General features: G+C 35.6%; 2 protein-coding genes across 2 annotated transcripts in view; one reads left to right on the top strand and one right to left on the bottom strand.

Annotated features, from left to right (window-relative positions):
• Positions 1–18,244, top strand: part of AGBL3 (AGBL carboxypeptidase 3) — a 137,060-nt gene that overhangs the window by 76,695 nt on the left and 42,121 nt on the right. Inside the window, 4 exon segments of the mRNA XM_082473192.1 lie at positions 4,055–4,116; positions 4,118–4,133; positions 10,814–10,871; positions 12,279–12,344. Coding sequence (XP_082329318.1) covers positions 4,055–4,116; positions 4,118–4,133; positions 10,814–10,871; positions 12,279–12,344 — 202 coding nt within the window.
• Positions 4,032–18,244, bottom strand: part of CYREN (cell cycle regulator of NHEJ) — a 78,905-nt gene continuing 64,692 nt past the window's right edge. Inside the window, exons 5-6 of the mRNA XM_082473176.1 lie at positions 5,816–5,856; positions 4,032–4,050 (exon numbers count right to left, since the gene is read on the bottom strand). Coding sequence (XP_082329302.1) covers positions 4,047–4,050; positions 5,816–5,856 — 45 coding nt within the window. The 3' untranslated portion in view covers positions 4,032–4,046. The remainder of the gene's footprint in view (positions 4,051–5,815; positions 5,857–18,244) is intronic.

Genomic DNA, 18,244 nt, shown 5'->3' on the forward strand with positions numbered 1-18,244 from the left:
TTGAATAGTCTAGCACCCTTGTCAAAAATCACTTGACCATATATGCAAAGATTTATTCATGGACTCTCTATTCTAGTCCATTAGTCTATATGTCTGTCTTCATACCAGTACCACATTGTCTTGATTACTGTAGAAATGTAGTTAAGTTTTGAAATCAGGAAGTGTGAACCCTTTAATTTCCTTCTCCCTTTTCAAGATTATTTTGGCATTCAGAGTTCCTTGAGATTCCGTATAAATTTTAGAATGAATATTTCTATTTCTGCAAAAAATATCATTGGGATTTTGCTAGGGATTGCATTGAATCCATAGATTGTTTTGGGCAGTATTGGCATTTTAATAATATTAGTAAGTCTTCTAATCCATGAACAAGGGATGTGTTTATATTTATTTATGTCTTAATTTCTTTCAGCAATGTTTTGTAGTTTCCGTTATACAATTCTTTCACCTCCTTGGTTAAGTTAATTCCTAACTATTCTATTCTTTTTGATGCTCTTGTACATGGAATTGTTTTTGTAATTTCCTTTCTTATCTTTCATTATTTGTTTATAGAAATGCAACTGTTTTTGTGTGTTGAGTTTGTATCCTGATACTTTGCTGAATTAATGTATCAGTTCAAACAGGTTTTTTGTGGACTCTAGGGTTTTTAAATATATCATCTGCAAACAGAGATCATTTTACTTCTTCCTTTCCAATTTGGATGCCTTTTATTTCTTCTTCTTGCTTAATTGCTAGGGCTTGAACTTCCAATACTATGTTGAATGGAAGTGGTGAAAGCAGACATCCTAGCCTTGTTCCTGATCTTAGAGGAGGCGCTTTTTGGTCTTTCACCATTGAGTGTGATGTTTGCTGTAGGTTTTTTATAGATGGCTTTTATTATGGTGAGGTAGTTTCCTTCTATGACTAGTTTGTTGAGTTTTTTTAAATCAGTCATGAAAGGGTGTTGAGTTTTGTCAGATGCCTTTTCTGCATCAATTGAGATGGTCATGTATTTTTTTTCCTTCATTCTATTGATTTGGTGTATTACATTGATCAATTTTCATATGTTAAAACTATCCTTGCATTCCAGATATAAATCCTATTTGGTCATGGTGTAAATCCTTTTAATATGCTGCTGAATTTGGTTTGCTATTATTTTGTTGAGGATTTTTGCATCAGTGTTCATAAGGGATATTGGTCTATAGTTTTCTTGTCGTGTCTTTGTCTGGCTTTGGTATCACAGTAATGCTGGCCTTACAGAGTGAGTTAGGAAATGTTCCTTCCTCTTCAGTTTTTTGGAAAAGTTTGAGAAAGATCAGCATTAGTTCTTTAAATATTTGGTGGAATTCACCAAAGAAACTGTCAGGTCCAGGGCTTTATTTTTGGTTGGGAGAATCCTGATTACTGATTCAATCTCCTCAACTAGTTATAGGTCTACTCATATTTTCTGTTTCTTCATGAGATAGTCTTGGTAAGTTCTGTGTTTCTAGTAATTTGTCCATTTCATCTAGGTTATCCAATTTGTTGGCATACACTTGTTTGCAATACTCTCTTATAATCCTTTCTATTTCTGTAGAATTGGTAGTAATATCTCTACTTTCATTTCTGATTTTAGTAATTTAACTTTTTTTCTTAGTCCATTTAGCTAAAGGTTTGTCAATTTTGTTGTTCTTTTCAAAGAATCAACTTCTGGTTTCATTGATTTTCTCTAGTTTTTCTATTTCATTTATCTCTGCTCTAATCCTTATTACTTCCTTCCTCTTCTGTCTGTGGATTTAATTTTTTCTTCTTTTTCTAGTTCCTTAAGTTTAAAGTTAGGTTACTTACTTGAGATCTTTCGTTTTTGAATGTGTTTATAGTTATAAAGTTCCCCCTTAGCACTACTTTCACTGTGTCCCATAAATTTTGCTCTGTTGTGTTTTCATTTTCATTCAACTAACTCTCTAAGTATTTTCTAGTTTCTCTTGTGACTTCTTTGATTCATTGATTGATTGTTTAAAAGTGTGTGTATAATTTACACAATTTTTTGAACATTTTAGTTTTCCTTTTGTTATTTCTAACTTCATCCCATTGTGGTAAGAAAAGATACTTTGTATGATATCTATCTTTTAAAATCTATTAAAACTTAATTGGTGGCCTAACATATGTTCTGTCCTGGAAAATGTCCTATATATGCACTTGAGAAGCATGTGTATTCTATTGTTGTTGGGTACAGTGTTCTGTATATGTCTGTTAAGTTTTGATGACTCATTGTGTTAAGTCCTTTTTCCTTATATATCTTCTGTCTGACTGGTCTCCCTATCATAAGTGGGGTATTGAAGTCTCCTACTATATCGTAGAACTGTCTATTTCTCCCTTCAATTCTGTCAGTTTTTGCTTCATACATTTTGATGGTCTGTCATTAGGTATGTAAATGTTTATAATTGTTATGTCTTCTTGCTGTATTGAATCTTTTATTAACATATCCTTTTTAAAGTAGTTTCTAGTAACATTTTTAAATTTAAGGTCTATTTTGTCTAATAGAGCCACTCCTGCTCTCTTTTGGTTACTATTTGCATAGAATATCTCTTTCCTTCCTTTCACTTTCAACCAGTTTGTGTCTCTGGATCTCAGTGAGTCTTTTATAGACTGAATATAGTTGGATCATGTGTTTTTATCCATTCTGACAGTCTCTGTCTTCTGATTGGAGAGTTTAATCCATTTACAATGAAAATAATTACTGATAAAAAGAGACTTCTGTCACTGTGCTGTTTTCTATATGCCTTATAGTATTTTTGTCCATCATTTCCTGCATTCCTGTCTCCTTTTGTGTTTAGTTGATTTTTTTGTGGTGAAATGTTTAAATTCCTTTCTTATTTCCTTTTGTGTATATTCTATAGGTCTTTTCTTTGTTGTCACCATGGGGATTACATTTAATATCCTGAAGTTATAACACTCTAATTTGAATTTACACCAGCTTAACTTCAAAACATACAAAAACTCTGTTCCTTTACAGCTGCACTCCCATGCTTTCAGTTGTATATGTCACCAAATTACGTAGTTATACGTTGTGTGCCCAAAAACATAAACTAATAATTCTTTAAGTGTATTAGTCTCTTAAATTATGTAATAAATAAGGTTGAGTTATAGACAAAAGTGACAGTAGTCTAATACTAATTTTATACTAATAAATGCTTTTTTTTCTTTAAATTTTTTTCTCTTAAATCATGTAGACAACAAAAAATTCAGTTTGAAACTAAACTATTGTTACAGTAGTACTAGCTTTTATAATTTCCCGTGTATTTAACTTCATTGAGACCTTTATTTTTCTCTACAGCTTCAAGTTACTATCTAGAGTCCTTTCATTTCACCTTGCAGAAATTCCTTGGGCATTTCTTTCAAGGCATGTCAAATGGTCACAAACTCCCTCAGCTTTTGTTTATCTGGAAATGTCTTAATTTCTACCTAACTTTTGAAGGACAGTTCTGCTGTTTTTTTGTTTTTTGGGTTTCTTCCCTATTTTGCATTGTCTTCTGGCTTCCAAAGTTTCTGATGAGAAATCTGATAATGATCTTATTGAGGATCCCTTGCATGTAATAATTTGCTTCTCTCTTAATGCTGTCAAAAGTCTCTCTTTGACTTTGAAAGTTTATGTGACTTACTGTGGGTTTTTAAATTTCATCTTACTTGGAGTTCACTGAGCTTCTTTGATATTTACCTTCCTGTCTTTCATCAAATTTGGGCAGTTTTCAGGCATTATTTCTTCACTCCTTGGCATTTGTGGGTTGCGGACTTCTCCAGCTCTAAGGCTGGGATACATGAGGCAAAAAGAAAACACATGAAAGTACTCACCATCATGCTCCTCTTCTGCTCCTGAAGTCCCTCATCATCTGCCTTCTTCTTTTCACCTTTTAGAGCCTCTTGTGTTTATTTGGTATGTAATACCCAGGGGTTTCAGTTGTACTTAGTGGAAAGAAGAGGAAGAGTACTTCATCTTCCTAGAAGTGGAAGTTTTAAGATAGTTTTATGTCTGCATACATACATACTATCTTTGATATAGTGATTAAATAATGATTTTAAATATGATTCTCTTACCTAGATAAAAAACAAGATAAAACATCTGAAAACAAAGAAGGGAAGAAATTCTACCATAGCAAGCCATCAGAGAAGAGCAAGAGGTAAATATTCATTGATATGGTTGTTAACAGTTGTTGAAAAATAAAACAAGAATGGCAAATTATTTCCTCTTATACCCAGGAAGACTTCATGATTTTTCCCCAGGTAAAATTAATGATTAAAATTTTGCTCATATTATTTACTGTTTATAAAAATACAAAAGAATCTTGACAGATGAGAGGTGGGTCTTATTAAGGTGCTATATTTAAATTTCACTTATACTTACCTTACTTGGAAAAGTATTTGAGGCATCTTACAAAGATGTATCCAGGATAGCAAGAAGAAATCAATTAAAACTAAGAAAAATTAATGGGAAAACAAGAGTATAAAATAGATGGTGCTGAGAGATTGCCTTCCATCATGATAGCATGAGGATCTCTGCTAACCCACTCACCAGCAAAAATCAGAGAAAATTATTTTTTTAAAAAAACAAAAATTTAAAGTTTCTGGAAATGGTCCTAAGGGCATACAGCAAATGAAAAAACATCTATTCAGGAAAATCTACTAAAATTGGGTACAAACAAAAAAACAACCAAAAAAACAACCAGTGAGAGCCTGGGGTATTTGAATCAAGACTCTCCCCTCCCTGCCCCCCAGCTCAATGATACTCTACTCCAGAAGAGTGCAGCCAAGGACACAGGGTCTGCTCTCCCCACAGATGCCAGCCAGAGGGCTGGGCTTGCATATTTCTTATCCTGTCTCCAGCTGCCTGTTGTTGAAGCAAAGTTCCAGGTAAGTGCAGTCAGGAGGTGGGGGCTCCCTTCTTTCTACCCAGACCCCATTCTTGAAAAGAAGGCTCCATTTTGTGTGCTACATCACTGAAAATATTTTGGTCCTAATCACCCGTCTTGGATTGTAAAGTGTTTGTTTGTTGGTTCCACACTGGAAGAGGCAAATAGAGAAGACCTGAGGCTCCTGCCCTCCTTCCACCTACATCTTAGCTCCTCAAGTGGGGTACCACTGAGAGAAGAGTGCCACTGTCCCCACTCTTAGCTCCAGAGACACATCAGAAATTTTGCATAAGTGCATTAAGATGGCAGAGTAGGAGGATGTGGAGCTCACCTCCCCTCAAAAACACATCTATATGTGGAACAATTCTCACAGAAAACCAACTGGAAACTGGCAGAAGATCTCTTTTATACAACCAAAGCTGCAAGAAAGATCCCCATGTCATTGGGTAGGATGCGAAGAAAAAGGCATCAGGACACAAGACGCCCCTGGGAGGTATCTGAAGGAGGGAGGGTCCACACAGGCAAGCCCTCACCCTGGGAACCCCCTGACTGCTAGGAACTCCACCAGGACAGACAGAGGGACTGGAGGGGCCTGGATTCTGGTCTCAAGGTGTGTGCATGTGCTGGCTTGCTATCAGTCAGGGCAGAAAGAAAGAGACCAGCGCTGAAGGCTGCCACTTCATCACACTTCCCAGCCTGAAGCACATGCCGGGTGGGGCAGCGAGTATGTGCAGTGGCTAGGCACTGAATCTCGGGTTTATGTGCCCTGGGAGTGAACTCAGTCTAGCTGCACAGAGACAGCCCAGAGAGTCTGGGGTGTGGCCCAGGCCAAACCTCAGAGCCCGTTGTCAGTACGTGCACTGCAGAGTGCAAGTCTGCCATTGGAGCCCATCATCAGCACATGCACAGTGGGGCACAGGTATGGCGGCAGCGGACTTTGTTGGCATACTCACCAAGTGGCATCACAGAACCGCACGTCTCTGGCAGACAGCCCCTGGGGAGGAATACACAGTGGTTCCTTTCCCTGTGAGAGTGCTCTGGTTCTTCCCACCTCACAGCCCAGTTTGGAGCTGGATTGTGGGTGGGCAGGTCCTGGGAGAGCAGCCCCAGGCAGCCACACAATGACCTCAATTCCTGCAGCCACAACACCCCAGCTCCCAGCACCAGCCTAGCAGTAAGGCTGGGATAAACACAATGGAGAAACAGACAAGACCTTGGGCTGCTTCTGGGAAGAACTGTGGATGCCTTCAATGGTGGCACATAGGTTTGCTGTGACTACATGGACCTCACTTGCTTCAGTGCTCACCTCCTTTGCAACAGCACATACTTAAGGGCAACAGAGTCTTACTGAGCCCAACCCTCAGGACTTCTAGTCCAACAACCAGGGAGCAGACCCCACCCCCAGCAGGGCTCTGACAGCCACAGAGCAAAGAGGAGGCCCCACCCAAAATCCAGTGCAGGCTCTGGACAACACAACACCAATCCCATCCCCTATCAAGGGGATAATGGCCAGCATACCCTGAGGAAAGACGTGGCTGGTATCCATACCAAAACTAGCCCTCACACCAAAAATATGGAACTCACACAGTCTATACAGGGACACTCTCACATCAAAGCACCCCTTCAAGACCACAGTAGATAACTATTTCTCCTAAATCCAGAGACAGAGAAAGTTAAGTAAAATGAAAAAGAAGGAGAGGAACTGCTCCCAATTAAAAAAATAAGAGATATCCCCTGAATAAACAAATCATGAAACAGACCTCAGTGGTCTACTACACCCTGAGTTCAAAAAGGAGGTAATAAAAATGCTAAAGGAATTTAAAAAGATTATCAATAGAAAGGCAGATCACTGTAACAAGGATCTAGAAACTATAAAAAGGAACCAATCAAAATTAGACAAGTCAATTGCCAAGATAAAAACCAATCTACAAGCAATGAATAGCAAACTAAGCGCCACAGAAGAATGAACAAGTGATCTGGAAGACAGAATAATGGAAATCAATCAGTCAGAACAGCAGACAGAAAGACAAATGAAAAAAGAAAAGTGAAAGCAATATACGAGATCTATGGGATAATATAAAGCATGCCAACCTACACATAATATTGGTTCCAGAAGGAGAAGAAAGACAGAAGGGGATCGAAAATGTATTTGAAGAAATTATGGCTGAAAACTTCCTGAAATCTAAAGAAGGAAACAGATATCCAGGTACAGGAAGCACAGAGGGTCCCAAAGAAGATGAACACAAACCCACACCAAGACATACCGGAATTAAAATGGCAAAAGATAAAGAGAGGATTCTAAAGGCAGGAAGAGAAAAGCAGTCAGTTACAAGGCAACCCCCATAAGACTATCAGCTTATTTCTCTGCAGAAACTGTGCAGGTCAGAAGGCAGTGGCATGATATATTCAAAGTCCTGAAAGAGAAAACCCTGCCCCTGGGATACTCTACCCAGCAAGATTATAATTTAGAATAGGAGGAGAGATAAAGAATTTCTCAGACAAGCAAAAACTAAAGGAATACAGCAATACTAAGCCTAACCTAAAAGAAATATTGAAAGGTCTTCTCTAGATAGAAAAGAAGCAAGTATCTATAGGAAAGGGAAAATCACAATAGGAAAAAATATATAAAAGGATTGAAGATCACTTAAATAAGTCAGTACATAGATGAAAAAACAATCCAAAAAAATTGTAAAAATGATTAAAACTACAATTAACAGTAAAAGGATAAGGATGAGGATGTAAAATAGGACATCAAAATCACAAAATGTAGGGAATGGGAGTATAAAAATGAAGATCTTTTAGAATGTGTTTGAACTTGTATGACTATCAGTTTAAAGCAAGCAGATATAGTTATGGGTTAACATACTTGAAAACCAGGGTAACCACACATCAAAAAGATACAATAGATTCACAGAAACCAAAAAGAAAGGAACTCAAGCATAATACAAAAGAAATCCATAAAACCACAAAAGGGAAAACAAAGAAGAAATGAACGAAGAAGGACAAAAACTGGGAAACAAGGTTTAAAATGGCAATAAGTACATACCTATCAATAATTACTTTAAATGTCAATGGACTAAATTCTCATGAAAAGACATAGAGTGGCAGATTGGATAAAAAATCAAGAACCTACAATATGCAGCCCACAAGTACAATATGCTGCCTACAAGACTCACTTTAGGGCAAAAGACACACAGGTTGAAAGTGAGGGGATGGAAAAGGGTATTTCATGCAAATGGAAACAATAAGAAAGCAGGGGTAGCAATACTCGTATCAGACAAAGTACTACTTTAAAACAAAGTAGTCTTTAAAACATAAAGAAAGACAAAGAAGGACATTATATAATGATAAAAGGAGCAATACAAGAAGAGGATATTACACTTGTTAACATAAATGTACCCAATATAGGAGCACCTAAATATATAAACAAACAGCAGCAGACATAAAGGAAGAGATTGACAGGAATACAATAATAGTAGGAGACTTTAACACCCCACTGACATCAATGGACAGATCTTCTAGACAGAAAGTCAGTAAGGCAACAGAGATGCTAAATGACACAATAGACCAAATATTTTTCCTTGGTCGGGGGAACCAGGTAAAACAGATAGCTCCTAATGTCTTCCCAAAATAAGTGACTTAATTTGCAACAGTTCCTGGAGAAATTCAAGCTTAACAGCATTCTCAGAAACAGTAGAAGTAGAGTAAAAGGCAATTCGGAGAAGATTGGTAGATCCATTGGAGAAACAGGCTAAACTTGTAGGCTGGCTAGTTCACCAGAGAAAGCGGGGAGAAGAACAGCTGGGAGGAGTCTGAGGTGGCATCAGAACAAATCTGAAACCCTGACCTGGGAAACTATTCCTTCAAAGGAGCCCAAATTTGATTGGATTAGTCTGTAGAGCAATTTATGCCCCAGGGCACTGTTGAAAACAATAGATCTATCAGCCAGAAATTAGTGGAATTTAACAGCAGGGTGTGATCAGGGAAGGTGTCAAAGACAACCCTGCTAAAACCACTGCCTTCCCAGAGAGAATGGGGCACAACCAAGTCTGCACCCCTCAGGGAGCAAATTAGAGGTTTAACACTTCAGGGGGTAATGGACTTCGCTAAAATATACCAGCCAGTCACTAAAGAAACAAATACGTAAAGAACAATAAATAGCTCCAGAAGGTATGGAAGGGGTAGCAGGGAAAGATTAGTACCCAGAGTTCAACAGAATCGTCTAGTTGGGAAATAAGCCTGACAAACACAGATGAAGGACAACATCCCTAGTTGATGGGATCTAAAAAATCATCCTTGGATCCAATCAATCAATCTTTCAAGCATCTGTTACTTGCAGAGATCCCAGAAGTTGAAGACCTGAGTACCAGACTTAAAAGATTTCTACTCAGATATTTCTGGAGTTAATAACAGTGATCCAGTGGGAAATTTAAAGTTAGCAGTCACAAGTTCATTTAGCAGATACTGAGCACCAAATACACTGTCATCTGCTAAATGCGGATTGAATTAACGGAATCTAATTTCCCAAGAACTTCTGAAATTTTTTCTCTTTTCCTCCTTTATTATTTTCTAATAATCTTTGGCAAAAAGAGTGAACAGTATCATCTTAACTGAGGTTAATGCCTGAGGTCAACTTAAGTTCACGCTCTTGAACTATTTCTTACTTTAAATGATTGCTTGTTAAGATATCAGTATATCCCTAAAAAAATATTAGAGTATTTTAGTTAACTTTATTTCCTACCAGGATACTTTCAATAATTAATTTTGCAGACTTTAAGCAAAAACAAATAATTATAGATTACTGTGATTAGAATTTATAGATCACATTCATAAGGACACTGGCCTGGTGATTTTCTATGAGATAAATATAATAGTTTATTATGGTTCATAGCATTATTTCAATCAAAGGAAGAGGGCTAAAAATGACATCAAGAGTTCATTGAATCAAGTCTTATTACAAGTGAATTTTTTTCAGCCTAATTTCACCCCTTGTCTCTCCAAATTCTTTATGATTATATAATATTGCTACTTCTAACTTCGTGTAACTTTTTCTAGAATATTTCCTTTGCTCTCTCCCTTCAACAATCAAGTTTTGATTTTTACAGTTTCCTCCCATTTTCATCCTGATTATGTCAATTTTTTTTTTTTTTGGCTGCCATTCAATTTTATCTAAAAAGAGGATTTTAGCTTTTAACTATTTCATAGTCTGCTTTTTATCATGAGTTGGTATGCATTACATCTTGGCAAAATGTTTTCAGTTCTTTTCTCAGGCCCTTTTGGAAAATTCTTTCTAATATCCACATAGCACAGATGCAGAAACAAAAGTTGGGAATCATTTAAAATGTTTTCACAATCACATAATGATTTGTAGACTACTCAAGATTAGCAGTCACAATTCTACGGTGTTTTGTGTCTCTTTTAGTCCAACTGGGTCATATTGGCAAGTATCGCCTCTCAAGATAGACAGCAATGTCATGTGTATGATCTTTCTTACTCTGAACTTTTTTACAAGCTACAAGAAAATATTTTTTCAACTTTTCTATATAAACACAGTTTTGTAATTGCTTATACCTTTTCATACAATTTTATATAGTTTCACTCATTTCACACTTATCTTGCTACATCTTTATTCTTCTCATTAAGTGAGATTATAAGCATACATTTTTGTCTCTTTCTCATCATAAATAAGTTCTATATGAAGTAAAAAAAAATTTAAACTCCCTTTAATGCCAAAATACAATATTAATATTTTCTTTTATCATTGTTGTAGAACAAAAGTAGTGTTGTGAAAGATATTAGAAGGCTCTGATTTAAAAGATTATTTTTGTCCTTTCTAAATCTATGAGGATAAAATGAGAAATGTTGAAAATTACGATAAATCATAGAAAATATACCTCATTTTCATGTTTATAATATAGTACTGCTTTCCTTCTGGTTCTGTGTTCCATTAGGTTTGTGAAAAAGGACATTTAGTTCAAAGACACAAAGAATCAAATTCTGATGTGACAGGTAATGTTCTGCTTTTACCCTCTAAACAATTAATTCATTTCCTCAACAAACACTTTTTTGTGCTACAGCTTTGAGGTTATCACTGTGCTTTGTGCTAGGGATATTAAGAATATACTATACCATTTCTTATTCCTAGGAACTCATCTTTTAATAGGAGGAGACAAACAAATAAACAAGTTAAGTGCAGTGTTACCGGTGCAATGCCTATAGTCTGGACAGTGTTCCAAGGGAGCACAGAGAAGGGAGTGGTCAGTTAGACTGGAGGGTTGGATTGAGTGGTCCCTGTACTTGAGAGATATCGCCGATTTGAAAGATTTTTCCCAAAACAGAATATAGGGATTTTATGTTTTAAAAAACACCTTGGTCCTTTTGTGATGAGCCAGGAGAGAAATTAAATTTTGGATTATTCATTTGCTTCTATAGGAATCTGCTAAGTCTAACATAAATCTCTGAATCTCTAACATTTCTGGTATATTTTTTTCTTAATTTTTATCTCATTATCTTTACTTGAGGTCCTTTGAAAAATATTCATAAAATTTAAACAATATTTTAATTTTGTCTAAAATACTTCTTTAATTTTATGTGTGTATGTATTAATTTTTATACATTTATACCACACTTATTTTCAAAAAGAATTTCAGGTAACTTAATTAAAAGTATATATACAAGTACATAAATCCACTTAGTTTATGATACAGCAGGCTAATTAAAAATAGAAATGGAAGTAAGAACCACACCTAGGAAAGGAGAGAATTTTATTATAATTAAGATGGTTACTTCGTTGAGCAAATGGTTACTTCGCCAAGCAAATCAGTCACTTTTTATATGTAACTTTTATATATTCTTCTGTTAAATTTAATGTCAGAAATTAAAGAACACATTTTAGAATCCTTACTTTAGACTTTTTTCTATACACATACACTCCATGTTAATTAATCACAGGTTATAATTAATCTTCAGGGTTTTTTGCAACCTATGTTTTCATTTAAATGTACAGGATATTATTAACTTCTTTACATGTTAGTAAATGGTGGCAAAGTATTCCATTGTATTAGTGAACCTTTATTTAGCCACCCCCATTGTTAAACATTTTTTTCTGTTGTAAACAACAATGAAGATGTTTAACTCCCTATTTGTGTATAGTCTTAATTATTTATTTATAATAGATTCCTAGAAAGGAACTGCTGACCCAAAGAGTATGAACATTTTTTAGACCTTACTATAAATAGCAAAAATGCAACAAAAATCATAAAAGATTTGAGAACTGTTTGTATTAATTTCATTGAGCTAAACTATTTACATATTATCTGCTAGCATTTTTCATTTAGAAAAAGATAAAAATATGAAATGTAAAAGAGTCAATGAACTATTTTCATGCTACTAATGAACTTCTACCATCTTTTCTAGATACAAGGCCAGATATATCAGATGACTGTACATTTGATTATTTCAGAAGACAGTTCCCTAATCAAGGTTTGTGAATAAGATGGGAATATAGACAGTAATGAGTGGTCACCTATCATCTGAATGTGAGCTATTTAATATGTATCTGGTCAAGATTTACACATAAGAAACTAGAAGATTATCTTCAAATCAGACAGCCAAAGAACAATTCACCTTCCCAGAAATTCTGAATCTCAAATTTTTATTTTTCTCTCTAACTCTAGAAATATAAAAGACAGTAGAACTTCCTTATATGTCAACTTGATTTCTTGTAATTTTACCGAGTCAAAAAAAAAAAGAACATTCATCTCATTGTCTAATCTTTTCATTCCCATCTCATTGAATCTTAAAGCGGAGAGAAACCTTGAGGGCACCCTACTCTCACCTCCCACTGACGACAGGACCCAGGCGCATCCAACTTTTGAGTGACTGCACTTGGTGACAAGTAGTTTACCAAACTCCAGTCACTTCATTCCATTGTTAGAGAGGAATGTTCTTTTTATGTTGAGTTAAAAACATATGTCCCTGTAAATTTAATTCACCTCTTTAATAACACAAAGCAAAAAAGAATGAAGAGACCTTAAAGGTAAACTTTTCTGACCGACTCATTTTCCCTAATTCTCCTTGAAATAATAAGAACAAATGTAATGCCTCTTCCACATGACAGATCATAAATATTTTTTAAAGCTATCATTTCCCTGATACTTTCCTTCCATTTCTTTCAGCCATCCATAATATGATTCCCTTTACTATTATATTTTACTGTTTTCTATCACTATTCAAGCTTGAATGAAACTTAACACAGTATTGCAGGTGTCATCTAACTAGGACAGCCATTCCTTGGAATCTGTGGGGGACTGGTTCCAGGAACCCCACGGATAGCAAAATCTGAGGATGCTCAAGTCCCTTGTATAAAATGGCGCAGTATTTGCATATAACCTATGCATATCCTTCAGTATCTCTAGATTACTTATAATACCTGTACAATGTAAATGCTATGTAAATAGTTGCCAGTGCACAGAAAATTCAAGATTTGCTTTTTTGAACTTCTTGGAATTTTTTCCCTACTATTTTTGATCCACAGTTGGTTGAATCCGCAGATGCAGAACCCATTGATATGGAAGCCTGACTGTGTATAATAAATTATCATTCTCATTTGCTTCTTTCTAGATACCAGATTTCCATTAATGCAGTCTAAGATTACATGTTTTTTTGAAAATTATCCTAAAATATTGACATATTGGATTTACAAATACTCAAACCTATAAAGTTTTATTTTCATAGTGCCACTGATAACTTATGTCTCCTCCATTCTCTACTTCTTCAATTTTGGTTTGATAGTTTGGTCCAGTGCACTGAGCCTTAAATTTATTCTTGTTAAACTAAGTCTTCTTAGATTCAGCCTTTCATGAACTTGGTCTTGATTATGTCATACTGTTGTACCATATACATGTGTATATACCTCATACATATATACAATATATAAATACATATCTATACATATATCTGACCTCTTGTCAAAGCTTCAGCCTCTTTATCTGTATATGTCTTCACTTAAATGTCCCTTGTAGCCAAATTCAAATTCATCTAATCCCACATTGAATGCTGTTCCTTCCGTATTCACTGTAACTTTGGTAGCAGTACTATCTACATAACTACCCAAGCTAGAAACCTAATAGTTATCTTTTTTTCTTCTTTCACTTCCACCACTCATATCTAGATAGCCACTGAATCCAACTGATTTTACCACATAATCCCTTTTTTCTCCACCTTAACTACCAGCATTCTTTTCAGTGCTTATTTATCAGAAGCACTTTAGATTTCTAAGTGGTCTCCTTGCCACCAATATTGTCATCCTAATTCAACCTCTCATACTACCATAAAAGCAATCTATCAAAAACAGAAATCTGATTAATGCCACTATCTAAAGCCTTTCAGTAATTCCCAGTTTTCTAACAGTGGTTGAAGTTGGCACAGTCCTGAGACTTCAGTTTGTTCTAGGCTTTTTCTTTTCAATTTTTTTTCAACTTTTAATTTTTAAATAATTTCAAGAATAGTACAAAGAACTATATCTATCTACCTACCTAGCTGTATTTTCCCCCCAATCCATTTTTTGTAGACATAATGCTCCTTTATTCCTAAAGAGCTTCAGCATATATTTTCCAAGAACAAGAACATTCTTACATTAAAATAAGGAAATTCAACTTTGATACAATACTACTTTGTATCATACTATAGTTAAATTTTGCCAAATGTACCAATGATGTCCTTTAGAGCAAAACTTCTCCCTGATTCAGGCTCATGGACTGCATTTAATTGCCATATCCCTTTATTCTCTTTTAATTTGGAACATCTGCTCAGCCCTTCTTTGTCATTCACAGCACTGGCACTGAAGATTATGGGCCAGCAGTCTTACAGAATGTCTGGTTTTAAAATTTTAGAATTATCTGGGGAGTTTATGATAATCCCAGCTTTGAATTCTGAGTTGGCCTTTGTTGTCAACCCCCAAGTCTGCATTTTAAATAAGGTACCATAGATAATTCTGATGTTGATGATCTGCACTTTTCGACTCACCACATTGGGAACTATAGTGAGAGTCGGTGGGAGGCCAAGCATTTGGGACCTAGCCCATCCAACTCTTATTCATCCTGAGTAGCTTTCATGTACAATTTTTCTTTCAATAATGGTCTGTTACTTTAAAAACAAAAAAAATTTTTTTTGACAACCACTAGCTGCATCAGTGAAACCAAGTTCCCTAACACGACGTACAAGACTTCAGTGAACTGGCCCCTGACTGCCTCTCCGGTTTCACCTCTTGCCATTCTCTGCCTTTTCCTTTACACCTCAGCAGTGATGACCTTCTTGTGGCCTCAAAATGCATCAGTCTTCTCACCTCCTTGCCTTTACTCATTCTGTCTTCTCTGCCTGAAACATAATTCTCCCTCTTCAACTAGATAAGCTACTCATCATTTAAGGAGTAGGTATCAAAGTGTAATAAGACTCACACACAGTTCATTACAAAAAGAGTGAGATAGACTGAGTGATAATGATGTGCTCAAAATGTAATAAGACTCATATACAGTTCATTACAATAAGAGTGAGATAGACTGAGTGATAATGATGTGCTCAAAATGTAATAAGACTCATATACAGTTCATTACAATAAGAGTGAGATAGACTGAGTGATAATGATATGCACAAATTGCTCTGGTTGCTCAGAGAAGGGGATGTAATCCAGCCTGGAAATCTCAGGGAATGTTTTCCTGAAGGAACTGATCCTTAAATTATGATCATGATTATGATGGAGTCTTAAGTGATAAGTTAGGCATTTAGCAGCAAGAGGAGAGTCACTTCCTTGAATTCTTAAAAGATTAATGTCAATGGTTTTGTGACCTTATTTATATGAAAATTCTTCCCTTACTTGAGATGTACTATGTCTGGGACTGAAAATAAGGCATTCAGAGCCTTTTGACTCCTGACATCTCTCCCCAATATTTATTCTCCCCTGTCTAAACAGAAGAAAACTCTATTCAGTAGAAAAGACAGGTGCAGCAGACGAGCTGAGGGACTCTGCTCTTTGTCATCCTTCAGTACTTTAAAATAATCCCAGCAGAACAAATCTAAACATTATTTGATATATTTTCATTCTGAATATAGCTAAGTAATAAAATTCACTTCTTTTTGTCAAGATTTCTTCATATCTGAGTTCATCTGGTATTTTAACCTTCCTGATACTATTCTCCTGTGGCTCAGTCACTCTCTTATAATCATCCTTTGTTACATAATCTCCTTTCCATCTTTGTTCATGTTCTTTTAAAAATCTGATGTTTATTTGCTTCGCAGAGGTCTCAACATACTAGTCGATGACTGTGCTAGATACTGGGCTACAATGGAAAATAAAATATAGTCTGTTCTCAAGAAGCAGAGAGAGTGACAAGTAAACAGACAGTAGAAATATAATGAGATAAATGCTACTTACTGTGCTATGATATTATACAGGAGTTGTTTGGGGATAAGGGAGTATCAGAGAAAGTTTCTCAGAAAAGGTAACTGTTACGGTTCCAGGGGCCAAATAAATAAATAGTATTTTTTCTTTACCAAGTTTTGAATCTATTAAAAATTAAGACAAAAGAGTAGGACAAAATACTAGCAAACTGAATCCAGCAACATATAAAAAGGATTATACACAGTGACCAAGTAAGATTTATCCCAGAAATGCAAGGTTGGTTTAACATATGAAAATTATCCACCTCCAAGAGTATTGAAAATAAAAACAAAAATAAACAAGTGGAACCTAATTAAGCTTAAAAGCTTTTGCACAGCAAAGGAAACCATAAACAAAATGAAAAGAAAACCCACAGAATGGGAGAAAATATCTGCAAATGAAGCGACCAACAGGGATTAATCTCCAAAATATACAAACAGTTCATGCAGCTCAATATCGAAAAAACAAACAACCCAATCCAAAAATGTGCATAAGATCTAAACAGACATTTCTCCAAAGAAGACATACAGATGGCCAAAAGGCAAATGAAAAGATACTCAACATCACTAATTATTAGAGAAATACAAATCAAAACTTACAATGAGGTGTCACCTCACACCGGTTAGAATGGCCATCATCAAAAAAATCTATAAACAATAAATGCTGGAGAGGGTGTGGAGAAAAGGGAACCCTCCTACACTGTTGGTGGGAATGTAAATTGGTACAGCCACTGTGGAGAACAGTATGGGGGTTCCTTAAAAAACTAAAAAAAGCTACCATATGATCCAGCAATTCCACTCCTGGGCATATATCCAGAGAAAACCATAATTTGAAAGGATACATGCATCACAATGTTCATTGCAGCACTACTTACAATAGCCAGGACATGGAAGCAACCTAAATGTCCATCAGCAGAGGAATGGAAAAAGAAGATGTGGTACATATATGCAATGGAATATTACTGAGCCATTAAAAAGAATGAAATAATGCCATTTGCAGCGACAAAGATGGACCTAGAGATTGTCATACTGAGTGAAGTAAGACAGAGAAAGACAAATATCATATGATATCACTTATACATGGAATCTTAAAAAATGGTACAAATGAACCTATTTACAAAACGGAAATAGGGTCACAGATGTAGAAAACAATCTTATGGTTACAAAGGGGGAAAGGTGGGAGACGGGTAAATCAGGAGATTGGGATTGACATACACACACTACTATATATAAAATAGAAAACCAAAAAGGACCTATTGTATAGCACAGGGAACTCTATTCAGTACTCTGTAATGACCGATATGAGAATAGAATCTAAAAAAAGAGTGGATATATGCATAACTGATTCACTTTTGCTGTACAACAGAAACTAACACAACATAGTAAATCAACTATACTCCAATAAAAATTAAAAAGAAATAAAATTAAACAATGTAATACACATTAATTGAAAAAAGAACAAAATGCACATGATCATCTCAGTACATGCAGGAATAATGTTTGGCAAAATCCAACATCCTTTCATGATTTAAAAAAAAAAATAAAGTAGGAGTAGATGGATGCTCCTCAACCTGCTAGAGGCTATCTACAAAAACCCCACAGCTGACATCGTAGCTAGGGTACAAGACAGTGCTTCCCCCTAAGGTCAGGACCAAGACAGGGGGGTGTCCACTCTCAATATTTCTATGCGACATAATGGAGGTTTAGGCAGGGCAGTTTGGAAAGAATAAATACAATGCATCCAGACTGGAAAGAAGTAAAACTACCTCTATTTGCAGAACACATGATCTTGTATGTGGAAAATCCTAAGGAACATACATACACACACACACACACAACCTACTAGAGCTAATAATCAGTTCAGCAAGGTTGCAAGATAGAAAATCAACATGCAAAACTCAGCTGTAATGGGTGAATTGTATGGTATGTGAATTAGATCTCAATAT

This window comes from Balaenoptera physalus, assembly GCF_965194825.1.
Source record: "Balaenoptera physalus genome assembly, chromosome: 8".
NCBI classification, from domain to species: domain Eukaryota; kingdom Metazoa; phylum Chordata; class Mammalia; order Artiodactyla; family Balaenopteridae; genus Balaenoptera; species Balaenoptera physalus.